General features: G+C 39.2%; 1 protein-coding gene across 1 annotated transcript in view; it reads left to right on the top strand.

Annotated features, from left to right (window-relative positions):
• The window catches only part of LOC149299855 (tudor domain-containing protein 3-like), a 67,969-nt gene that overhangs the window by 41,919 nt on the left and 12,515 nt on the right, over positions 1–13,535 (top strand). The window contains exons 8-9 of the mRNA XM_089485933.1: positions 761–917; positions 1,744–1,869. Of these exons, the coding sequence (XP_089342059.1) occupies positions 761–917; positions 1,744–1,869 (283 nt within the window). The remainder of the gene's footprint in view (positions 1–760; positions 918–1,743; positions 1,870–13,535) is intronic.

Genomic DNA, 13,535 nt, shown 5'->3' on the forward strand with positions numbered 1-13,535 from the left:
CATACCCAGGCAACCAGTAAATGCTGGTACCTAGGCATGATGGGACTGTGCTTGCTGTTAGCAATCACACTTCTATCATGCCAAGTCAGCCAGTACATGCTGGTACAGGGTGGCTGTAAGTGATGTGTAGACCCCATACTGCTGGCAGCATCAATACACAAGGGGGGCAGCTAGCTAGGTTTCAGTATGTACTGGCTGACTTGGCATGATAGGAGTGTGATTGCTAACAGCAATCACAGTCCCATCATGCTTAGGTTCCAGCACTTACACATCCATGCTATCTCACACACACACACTCATTCTTTCATATACTCATTCATTCACAGATTAATTCCCTCAATCACGCATACTCATTCAAACACCCTCCCCACCCCCTTACCTGCACTGCAGCTCCTCCATGCCGCTCACAGACTTCAGCAGAGGGCGCGGCCTCCCTCTGCGTTCTCTGGTACTGCATAGAGGAAGCAGGACTGGAGCAGAGTCATGTGATGTCACGTGAACTCTGCTAGGTTCCGCTTCCTCTATGCAGTACAGAAGACCCTCCCACAAGTAAGTAGCAGGGCTCGAGGTGCAGCCTTGGCTGCCGATCTTACGCGGGCCGCACCTCGAGGTCTTGCGGGCCGCATTTGGCCCGCGGGCCGCATGTTGGACGCCCCGGATGTAGTATAAGTAAAGCGCTAATAAAATATTCTGGGAGGGTGGAAGTCATGAACTTGATTTTATGACACTCCTTTGAATACATTTGTATATTTTATTACAGGTTGATGAAAAGGCTCTAAGACACATCACAGAAATGGGATTCAGTAAGGATGCGGCCAGACAGGCGCTTATGGACTATAGCAACAACTTGGAGGCTGCCTTAAATTTTCTTCTAACTGGCAGCAAAGCACTACCTGTGCAGGGACCTCCAATGAGAGGTAAATTCAAAGAGAACTCTATTAAGATGGATGAGTTCTGTAGGGAACATTACTGTAGCTTTTATATACTATCATTTAATGAAGTTTAGCCCTAAAATTCCACCCAACACCTTGCTTATCCATTTTATGGTTTCTTCCTTACCTAACAGTTTTGCTACCAGGAGTAAGCTGGCTCTTGGCAATCGTTACCCTACATATGTTGAGATCCCTGTCCCACTCCTCCACTGTTCAAGTCCCTTCTACCCTCTGCCCACACCTGCAAATGTGGGTTGTAGATTTCTTGGCTACTAACCATAGCAGGGATGTGCTAGATGCATTTACCAATAATAGTAGTACAAACAATGAGATTTTAGCTGTTAGAAGTATCTGGTGTTCTGCTAGTACAATAAATACCAAGCTGCAAGACTGCCTTAGACCACTTGTGGCTTGAGGCCACATTACTGCTGTATCTTCGGGAATCATGTAGTTATGTCATTTTTCTTTATACTGCCTGGATGGAAGCATTCGGTAAGTGAGATGTACCTCCTCACAGGATCTTAACTACGATTGAATCAACATATATACATATAAGTAGTATTATCAGTTCCTTTCCTTTACTCCATAGCTAAGCTTCTGGAAAGGTTATACTCTTTCCCACCTGTCCGTTCCTTTACCTTTCATAAAGTTACATAGTCAAACAGGACATGAAGGAAATAAAGGTACGCAAATGGCCGTACTGTAATCATTTAGGCTTATTCGTGATAAATTTCATCATGGGTAGAGTATGTAGCAAAAAAGTAATCTGTAATATATTTCAACCAGTACTTAACTTAGCCTCCTCTGACAGGTAAAGGGAAAGGTCGAGGAAGGACGCGTACAGAAGTGAATGATGAATTGGCTAGTGCTAAACCTTCAGCTCCGAGTACTCTCTTTGACTTTCTAGAGTCCAAGATGGGAAGTTTCTCAATTGAAGGTAAGGACTAGCAACAGTATTTTGTGGTTTTTTTTGAGTGGGAGGGGATACAAATAACTATTTAAAATATATAATATGTGTGTTTCAGATAGTTATAGTTACTTGCCTAATCAAGGACTTTACCTATTTATGATCTATAATGTTATTACTTTTTTTGAGAGGGACTAATCTGAGGTTAATATATATATATATATTATCAATAAAAATATTTTTAAAAGAAATACATTTTTAAAAATGTTTTGGTATTCAGTTCTCGGTAGTGGACTGTGTAGTTAAATGCTTTGATAATTGAGACACTTTTAAACTTGGGTAAGAAATTGTTATTTTAAACTTGGGTATAAATTGTTATTCGTGAATAGCTATCTATGCAAATATGCAATATAAATGTGTTGTTGCCATGAACACTCTGGTAACCCTGCGTGACTTGGTTTTAATTTCATTTTGGTTTATGCAATTTAATAATTTTCTTAGTCGGGTTATATGACCCTTGTAAACTGCATTCAATCTATTTTTAGCTTAGAAGAGAGAGAGAGAGAGATGTTAGATGTACAATAATGACCTCTCACAAATTCCTGTCCTTGTCTAACCTCACTTGGATACATTGGCTTGTTCAAAAAACCTCATTATTTACACCTACGTCCTAGAAAAAAAACAAATAAGAATGTGTGTGTGTATACATGTATGTATACATACAGTGCTGTGAAAATTTATTTGTCCATTACAGATTTTTTTTGCTTATTTGACACATTTAAATGTTTCAGATCATCCAACTTATGTGAGTAAATAAAAAATAAAAAAAATACAGCTTTTAACACCTTAAGGACAATGGGCGGTCCCTAAACCCATTGAAAACAATGCATTTTGAGCCCGTACATATACGGGCTTTGTCATTAAGGGGTTAAATGATAATTTATTTTACTGAAGGTAAAAAGATAATTAAAATCTATATCACCATGTGAAGAAGTAATTGCCCCCTAAATCTAATAACCGGTTGTGCCACCCTTGGCGGCAACAACTGTAATCAGACATTTGTGATAACTGACAATGAGTCTTTAACATTGCTGTGAAGGAATTTTGGTCCACTCTTCTTGGCGGCAGAATTGTTTCAATTCAGCCACACTGGAGTGTTCAGGAGCATTAATCACCTTTTTAAGGTCAAGCCACAGCATCTCAATCAGATTCAAGTCAGGACTTTGAACAGGATACTTTGAAACCTTTATTTTGTTTTGTTTGAGCCATTCAGAGGTGGGCTTGCTTCTGTTCTTCAGATCATTGTCCTGCTGCATGACCAAACTGGGTTAGAGCTTTAGGTCATGAACTAATGTCCTGACATTCTCCTTCAGAATTTTCTGGTAGAAAGCAGAATTCATGTTTCCATCTATAGCAAGTCGCCTGGGTCCTAAAGCAGCCCCAGACCATCACACTTCTACCACCATGTTTGATTGTTTTATTTTGGAGTGAAGTGTTAGGTTTATGCAGATGTAGCAGGAGCCATGTATTCCAAAAAGCTCCACTTTTGACTTTTCAGTCCACAGAATATTATACCAAAAGTATCTGGGGTCATCAAGATGTTTTTAGGCAAATGTGAGACAAGCCCTTTCGTCTTTTTTTGGTGACCAGTGGTTTTCCCCTTGCAACTCTACCATGGAGTCCATTTTGCCCTATTTGTCCCTTCTTTGGAATCATGAACACTGACCTTAACTGAAGCAAGTGAGGCCTGCAGTTCTTTACAAGTTGATGCTCTCTTGGAGAAGTTTTGGTAGGTCAGCCACTCCAAGGAAGGTTTAACACCGGTTCCTGATTATCTCAATTTGTAGGCTGTGGTTCACATGAGTCCCAGAGCCTTGGAAATGGCTTTTTAACTCTTTCCTGATTAATAGATGTCAATTCTTTTGTTTCCCATCTGATTTTTAATTTTTGTAGATTGTGGCAACATGTGCTGGTTTTTAAGACCTTTTAGCCTGCTTCACTTTGCTATACAGGATCTATTTATTTGATGTTTAGTTTCAACAGGGCTGGCAGTAAGCATGCTTGGGTGTGTCACCAACTTATCAATTTAATTGTTTAACTGCTTAATTTAGTAACTAAGGGGGCAATTACTTTTTCATATAGGCCAGATAGGATTAGATAGCTTTTTCCTTCTATACATAGAATCATAATTTACGAACTGCATTTTGTCTCTACTTGTGTTATCTTTTTCTGACATTTTAATTAATCATCTGAAACATTTAAATTTTACAAATATGCAAACGAAAAAGAAGTCGGGAAGGGGCTAATAGTTTTTCACAGTACTGTATCTGTATGATTTAGAAAATGTAAAGAGATGAGGCGTGTCCTGGAGCTTGCCCAAGATGGCCGCACATTGAGTTGCTCCGGACCTTCCCGCCAAAATTAAGCTAAAATACGCGGCCAAGCTTACTATTATTACCTGTCTCTGTGTGAGAGAGATGCCCAAACATCTGCCGAGAGAGGCTTCGTCGACAGTGGTGGCCTCAAGCTTTCGGAAGAAGGATCTCTTGCATCCTAGAGCTCCAGTGGGCCCAGATGAGATATCCTGAATTGGACTCTCCCTGCACTAAAAAAGACATTGCTGACCTGAAATTGGTCCAAAAGGACCTAAATAGGGATATCAAAGAGGGGCTAGCTGCCTTGACCGCGGAGGTGCAGCAACCTACAAGGCCACACTGTGAGCTTGGAACAAAACCATGCAGCGTTGAAAGTGGAGCAGATGGCCCTGAGGGCGGAACTGGAGGGAATACTACTGCACTGTGCTCTTAATCCAAGGCCGGGCCCCATGGGAAGTCTCTGGGATGTCCTCCTAAAATGCCATCATTACACCACGAAAGAGGCAATCTTCAAGGCGATCCGTAAAGGGGCACTGACTTTGGAGGGGATTATGCCTCAGCTCTATGCGGATATTGCCCTCCCTCCACGCTACAGAAACGCATAGTGTTCAACCCCCTAACGGAGCTCCTGCATTCAAAAGGGGTGTGGTACCGATGGGGGTTGCTGTTCAGTCTCATAGTTCAACATGACGACATTCAAATTGTACTCCGGGATCCTCTGATGACCCAGAGTTGTTGCAGAAGCTGGGGATCCCCATATCACGATGAGCCTCTGACTTCCCAATCGACCACAGGCCCCGGGCTCTTTGACACACAGAGGGCCTAGTGACCCCTACTCGCCTCATGAACTTGCATCTACACCCACTTCTCCTGGGATGTGAGAGGACTTCACAAGTATGAGTGAGGCCTTCGGGGCAAACGCTCATCCAGAGAGGATAACTATTCTCTGTATCTGGGAACCCCCTCTTTTTTTTCCTCTGTCTCCCATTTTTTCTTATTTTTTTGCACCACTGTGCTTCGGTTGCCGGACCGGAAGAGGACTCCACTCCAGGCATAGCTCAAGCCGATTGTGGAAGCTTATAGTTGCAGGTCATCACCGACTACTTCCTCATATCAATGGCGCTGGCCCTGATAACAACCTATGGTCCAACCTATGGCATGAAAAGATTAACAGCCATATGGAACGACCCTCTCACATGTGGAGCTGCTCTAAAGGGGCACCCGATTGCTTGAGGACAATGTCTTTCTGGGACAGCATCTTTATTTATAACTAAGTGATATGTGCTGAGACTACTAGGCCCCATCCTGTGGTGTATTAAGTTTCCCTACCCTAACTTTTGTATCTTGTGTACTTTTTGATACTTTTCTGTTTACCTTATCCTGGGTTGGGGTCTAAATAACAGATGCTGTCGGCAAATTTTAGAGGGCTTCAATCTACTGTGCCCCCCTCTGGTCTTGCTCCTGTAGAGAGTGTGGGAGCAGACTTGAATGATTTGCATGCTCACTTCACCAGTTCATTAGTTTTTGTGCCACATTATGCACTGTAGTTAATCTCAGCGGGAAGTCCCATCTAGGATGTCTTTCACTAGAACCAGTTCACAATAATTTGGGCTGAGGTTTAGCCACTTACCTTGGTTCTTCAACCAGATCTCATTTAATAAGTCTTGAACTTATTCCAAGGCGTATATAGCTTTTACTTTTTATGCAACAACTCAATTCCGTTATACTCTTCTTGTTCGAGATCGAAGCCCTTGAGTGACAAGCGTTTCAGACCAGAGACAGTCCCTCTTGAATACATAATAGTGGTATTTTCCCCACCTACTCAGTCCTACTAAGCTTTCCTCTGCACTATAATCCCACTCAACTATATGGTATTGACCCTCCTTCTTTTTCTTTTATCTAGTAGGACACAGTAGGCGAATATCTAGAAAATATAAATATTTGACATGATATGCTGTTAAAGTCTCAAAATAATATTTTGAATCTGATTATTGGTTTGTGTGTTTTCAGATTTTGCAGACATCAAGTCTGGTAATTGCTTTTTTGTGTGCAGTAAAACTGTGGTGATTGTTTCAAAGGGTATTACAATAAAGGAAATTAAATATAAGCGTATTCTTTCCAATACATAATTAAGAAAACAATGTATACTATCAACAAAGGATGTAATTGTCACTGTCGGTGTTTAAATTATACTGTCTAGCTCTAACTAAATGTTAAACAGTCTCTAGCTGTGTTTTATGTAAGAATATTTTTTTGCCAATCGTTATGTGGGAGGCTTTATAGCGTGCCACCTCTTAACAACGAGGTCTGATAGTTTCCTTACTGCTATAATGAAATCCAAACAATGTCTGCATGTTTGCATTGTATACCTTCTGGCAGCTGCTCTGTGAAGAAGGTGCCACACCAGACACCATTTGGCCCAGTAGATGGTAATAGTAAAAATAGGTATAACCTACTGAAAGCTAGAGAAATTTGAATTGCTTAAGGAAATATTTGAAGTGTTTAGAGCTTGTTTTCAGAGCTCAAGACAGAAGCAGATTGATGAAGAAGATACATTCACAAGAATGATGTTGGGTTGCGTGCTGGAAGGCATAGAAGCATGTGTTAAATCACAATAGGTTTTATGCAGAAAACTCTGCGATGATGAAATACCCATAAGCTGGGTGTTTAAAAAACAAATTTGTGACTTGGCACCCTAGCACTATAAAAATGCTTCTATTAAGAGATTGATTCAACTAAAGGGGGTATGAGGTGGGGGCTCGAGCATGCACTTTTGCAGTAACTTCCAGCAGTTCGACTTTCAGCTCATTACAGCTTGCTGACAAAATTCATTGGCATTGTATTGTAGCCCTTGAGCTGTTTCCTGCTGTTTTTTTTATACTCTGTGTGTTATTGGGGTAGATTTTTTTGTGTAATCTAAAATGACTACTAGCAATCACGTGAGTCTCTAAGAGTAGACGTGCCTATGTAGTAGAGAGAAAGAGAATCAATGGGAAAGAATGTCCATTTACGTGACAACCATTTTTTGTCACGCAGAGGCTTGTAGGAAAGCCAGTGATTCATCAGATGTAATGATTTAGATACAGGTAATAGAAGATAAAAGGGGTGTAAGTATAGTTCAGCAGAGGAGGCACGGAAGTACATCTTGTTATCCACAAACTGATTCTTTTGTATTCGCATGAGAATTCTGACATGAGTTTGCACGTGCAAATTTAAGAATGTCAACTCATTTATGCAGTAAAATTATACTGTCAATTCAGATACATGAGGAGTTTGTGTTACGTTCTTATGTTACCTGGGGAAAGCGTGTAGGTTGGATTTATTTTAATGATCTTCTTTAGAGGCACTTCCCATTCAATCTGATAGGACAAGGGTGGTGTGGAAGGGTAGCAGCATTTGACTACACCTGTCCCACAGGGTATGGGATGAGAGTTAGGAAAAGAAACATGATGGGATCTTTGCCTCCCATAAATTCTGTTACCATAAATTAATTTACACCCCTCATCACCTTCATCCCTATCCCCAGCTCAGCGTTTTCAAGTGATACAACAAACTTTCATGTTAGCGGGTATATGAGTTACACTGATCAGCCGTAACATTATGACCATTGACAGGTTAAGTGAATAACACTGTTACCTTGTTATCTTGCCACTTGTCAGTGGGTGGGATATATTAGGCAGCAAGTGAACATTTTGTCCCCGAAGTCGATGTGTTAGAAGCAGGAAAAATGGGCAAGCGTAAGGATCTGAGCGACAAGGGCCAAATTGTGATGGCTAGGTGGCTGGGTCAGAGCATGTCCAAAACGGCAACTCTTGTGGGATGTTCCCAATCTGCAGTGGTCAGTACCTATCAAAAGAGGACCAATAAAGGAAAAGCGGTGAACCGTTCCGATAGAAACGTGTCAGAACATACAATGCGTCACGGTTTATTGTGTATGGGACTGTCAGATATGGGTAGACTAGTCATTTTACCCATGCTGATCTCTGTCCTCTGTCCACTGTCGTCAGCGCCTACAATGGGAACGTGAGCATAAGATCTGGACCATAGAGTAATTGAAGAAGGTGGCCTAGTCTGATGAATCACATTTTCTTTTTGATCATTAGTGGCTTGTTACATGTGCAGTATTCTCCTGGAGGATGCATCCATGGAGGCCACACCTTGCAACTTAAAGGATCGGCTGCTAACGTCTTGGTGCCAGATAACACAGCACACCTTCTGAGGTCTAGTGCAGTCCATGTCTCGATGGGTCAGGGCTGTTTTGGTAGCAAAATATTATGCAAGTGGTCATAATAATATGGCTGATCTGTGTATTTTGCGAGTGGTAGCATGCATAGGTGTATCATTTTACTGCAGTCTGGGTAGTTGACTTTTTCAGAGGCAGATGTGTTATCTATTCTTACTATTCAATAGTATCCTATAGTGCGGTTACCAAATAAATGTCTTATTTAAGCAGAGAGCGCTAATTTATGGTAAGGAAATGTTTAGGGCATTTAAATGGATTTGTAACCGAAGAAGTGTCTACAGTTTCTGAAACTAATAGATAATACATGCTAGACATGTGGAAATGGGCCAAAAATGATTCGGACACATTTGTCAAAAGGGGGATTTTTAATCAGTTGGTGTTTAAAGTATACTGTCTAGCCCTAACTACATGAAACAGTCTGTAGATGGATTTTATGTAAGAATATTTTTTTGCCAATCCGTATGTGAAAGTCTTTATAGCGCTGCACCGCTTAACAACGAGGTCTGATGTTTTTTCCTACTGCTATAATGAAATTCAAACAACGTCTGCATGTTTGCATCGTATACCTTCTGGCAGCCGCACTGTGAAGAAGGTTCCACACCAGACACCATTTTAACTGCCTTGTAGATAGTAACGCAAATAGTTTGCATATTTGTTACTACGTAGCAGCGTAAAAAATATGTAACCACCTGAAAGGGAGGATATTAAGGAAAGATGTGCTTGCCATAAAGTCTGTTACGATAAATTAATTTTACCATCACCATCATCCCTATCCCCAGCTCACTGGGATGGGTATTTGGGCCTTATAGGGTTGAATAGATAACACATCTACAATAGTTAATTGCATCCTTTAATACGTTTAGCCAAAAAATATATTATTTAAGTAGAGAGTCCAAAAAAGTATCTACAGTGTAGATTTCGGGAACGAAAGTAGTTTCCCAGTGCCCCTGTTCAGTTTCTCGTTCACAGTCTCTAAAGGTTTCCCTACCTTCTCTGCCAACTGCTCCTGCTTTTACTTCCTTTTCCAAATCTTCTTGTTCCTCTATCTTTCATCTTCTATGTTTTATCTCCGTAGACCTACGTAGTCATAAGCTAGCGTGAACTTCCGCCAAAACGTTGGAAGAGGACATCACCAAAAACGTTGCGATTTAAAAAAAAAAAAATTCAGACTAGGGTAAAATGGACATCAAAGTACGCACCGCCATTTCGCCCTAAGCTAAACTTTCATCAAAATGGCAGCACTTTCTGTTTTTTTTTTTTTCTCTCCCCGATCCTCCAATTGGGAGGAAGCCTCCACCATTTGGAGGAAAGTTTGCACCAAGTTACGTCTGGGGTGACGCGGACAAAGGTGAAAGAGAGAAGGCGAAGAACAAGATGATTTAAATGCGGTCGGCAAGATAGTGAAATAGTTAAAGAGCGTAAGAGAGCGTGAGCTGAAAGGGCCTGCAAATTTCAGATGAAAAATTTCAGCTTTTTGCATTGTTTTCGTCAACTTCGTGTATGGTCTGGCCTTATTTTTGTGGCTTTGCAATTCATATAAATCCAAATGCACAAGTCTAATACATGCATTTGTTCATCTAACCAAGCAAAGAAAAGTTAAACCTCTTTAAAGGCATTTATTTTTAACGTAGGTTGACAGGCTCTGCTTCAGGTGAAATATAACATTTTAACTGAAATGTGCTAACAAAATTGCTTGCAAAATGTTTGGATAGAAAGATATATTCATTTTAAATTTAAGTGTTCAATAAGGTGAGCTGTTTACTGCTGCAACACTTTGCAAGGCCTTACAGGTTCAAGCTAAACAAAAATTCAACACATTTATAGCTTATAATGTATACATGTATGTATGTATGACAGTTTCCATTAGGTTCTGCTACTGCATATAGTAAACATGTATTGCTTATTCTTTTATGTGGGGCCATTGTGTCCTAGCAGCTGTTGCAGTTAGGGCACTTAAAATGTGTGTAATGAACAGAAAATAAATATATAACAATCCCTTTTGAGTCTGTGATGGCCAAAACACTTGGCTATGATGGATTTTCAAAACCGTTATGTAAAGTAATGCTAAGTTCGCAATTTTGTTTGAGTGACAAAAACATTCTTACATCATTGATTCCCTATGTGGCTTCCTCTTGTAGGTGACCTTGAAATACAGGGAATTGTTACATACTCTTTTGCCTTTGCATTATAAACGTGTCATTTAGTGTTTTATATAGCGCTGTATTGTATATATTCACAATTATATTGTTTTAAAGACAGTTTATTTTCCCTGACAGCTCCAGTGAAAAATGTATTTTAAATTACTTTGAGTATTTTAATATTCATTCTTTAGAAAAAAATGTTAATAAAACACACCTGCCCTCCTAATTCGTGGTCAAACACATCTCCTGCAAGGCACGAGGATTGGGATAGGGAAAGGGGCAAATGCATCACCTAGAGTATTGTGTACGTTTCTGAAGACTTCATCTCCAGAAGGATATTGCGAGCAGGGCCCTCTTTACCTTATGTACCGTTTGTCTATCTTCTAGCTTTGTCATTCCCCTTTAATATATGAATTGTTTAAATGCTGCAACAATGTTATCTTTTATTCATATAGTGCCAAAGACTTAAGATAAAGGCTACTAAACCGGTGAATGATTTGCAAGATAAACATTATCAGGAGAGACTAAGGCTTGGAGGAAAGATGAGAGAGGGGAGATTTCATAGAAATCATTTTCATAATGAAGAACTTATGGATTAAATTTGGACATTACATTCGACATAAAGCTATGTCTTGCCATTTCACACAAAAAATATTTTACCTTTTGGTTAAATATTGATAGTTTTGTTAACATTTCATGTTGGTAAATGCAAAACTTTTTCATTCTGAGAATGTCGAAGACCAACGCAATTACAGTAATAATAATGTGTTTTCTGGCAATTGTTTTCTGCTTGTCAGGATGTGCCAATTATAGAACAATTTTATGCAAAAGGGGCTTCTGTGATAATGGCTGTGATTGCCACAAAAAATTTGAGGCAATTTTACTTTAGCAACTGTTTGGCTTTCTGAATACTTTAGGACACGATTATTTATTTTGTTTCACGTCCCCCAACTTCATTTTATCAGCAGTTCTCATTTAGAGAATTCAGTTTCTGTGAAGGGAAGCAAATATTTTTGAGAACATTAGCTTCAGGTGTTTTCATACTAGGGAATATATTTAACTTCAGACATTCACTTTGTTTTAAAGCATCAATTTATTTTCCGTTAAAAAATAAATAAATAATAATAAAAAAAACTCCATACAGTAGTCTGTTCAGCAAAATGTTATAGTAAACATTTTCAAGAAAAAAAATATTTTTTTCCCTCCAAAAGCTATAACAATGTATGCCAAAATAAAATATTTGTGGCTTGCAACGGCTGAGAATCTTGGATAAGAAACCTCAAAACACTTTTAAAAATACTAACTTTGCTTTTATCCATTTTTTTCTTTCCTAGTCTTGGATCAGTTAGTGAATTTATTATTTTCTGTTCCACTTACTAGACTCAAAAGCGCATATAAACATACTGCTTGTGGGTTTTATATTAAATTGATCGGAATGTGAATCAAAAGTATTTCTACTTAATACGCCCAAGTAAAAAAATAAGGATATTTTTTTATTTCAAAATACTTCATTAGACCAGAAGTCTTTCTGGGGGAATCAAACGGGGGATACTGGTCACAGCCCCACTGCTGCTTTGTGTGCTGGGGCCATGTTTTCTACAGGGTAATATTTTTTCTCTTACTCTTGGTTTCTAAATTGATCAGACATTTTCAAGCACATATTAGACATCCCTCATCTTGAAAAATACACACACACCCCTTGTACGGGTTATCTAGATGATTGAGAAGTTTAAAGGGTCGTAAGGGCTCAAGGTGAAGGATTTATAATTCATCTGAAGTACTTCTGAGCACTTACCAAGACTTTGGTACCAATGGGGCATTACAGACACTAACTTTGGATTTTATTAGCCTTAGACTTTTTTTTTTCTTACTGGTATTTTCTTGTTTTGGCTAGTTACACAGACTTATTTGAGACAGAGTAAAGTTTGTTTTCTTTAGTATTGATTCTTGTAGCCCCATCATATTAGTTAGTGCCATAAGCCAATTGCGTGATTTAGGTACAGGAGAGTTTCTTTTTTAATGAACGTTAATGGAGTTTATTAAGGCCATAATTCTTAATGCATTTATCCTATTACTCTAAGTATTTTGAACTTTTTGTTTATGTAACAGCTTTGTGTTAGTCATCTTCAGCATCAAGGCACACTGTTCTTTTTCTAACAGGTCTTGACACTTGTTATTTGCTGATAAAATTTGGAAACTCGAATTAGCGGTGCTAGAACTGTCATCGTGTTCTTCTAAATATTGACTCGATTTTCAATAAACCTTACATGTAAATGTTTAGATCGATATAGGACACAGTCGAAATAACAGAAGTCAAGAAAAATAATGTGCGGCTGATGAGCGGAAACAAGTGAGACCGTGCTAAAGGCGCGACAAACTGATTCTATGAAATCCAATTAACTTGCCTTCATCTGCTATCCAATTACCTGCAAGGTCCATTCTGCTATGTTGTAAAAAACCTTGTGGGGTAATGTCCTTGGCAGCAGTACTCCACAGAAAGACTACTTCATGCAGCGTTCTATTTTCCTTTGAACATCCCTGTACATTCATTATATGATGTCTTGTAGATTATATTATACCCTAAAATATTTGCCGTGTAGAGTTTAACCAGTGCCTAAACATGTTTCTTTTTGTATTTGTTCTGTAAGTAACTCAAATCATATTCAAATCTTTGTATAACCCGAGAGTAATGCTGACATTATTAGAGCAGAATTATTAGGAACACAACGTAAACATCCCTGTTTTGAAGACTTTTGGTTTTAAAAGTAAAGAATTAATATACTTCAAGAGCGCTGTGTTGCAGAGAAATCTTGCCTATAATACTGTTGCGGTCCTTATCGCTACTCGTCCTTTGAGGTGTCCTCTTCCATGCAGGTTCTGTGACATGCCGTCGTGATTGCTGTTCTTCTTGGTGTATGTATTTTTTATTGTTGTTTA

Source organism: Sceloporus occidentalis, unplaced genomic scaffold, assembly GCF_023333645.1.
Source record: "Sceloporus occidentalis isolate IW3139 unplaced genomic scaffold, rSceOcc1.0.p SCAF_27, whole genome shotgun sequence".
Lineage (NCBI taxonomy): Eukaryota > Metazoa > Chordata > Lepidosauria > Squamata > Phrynosomatidae > Sceloporus > Sceloporus occidentalis.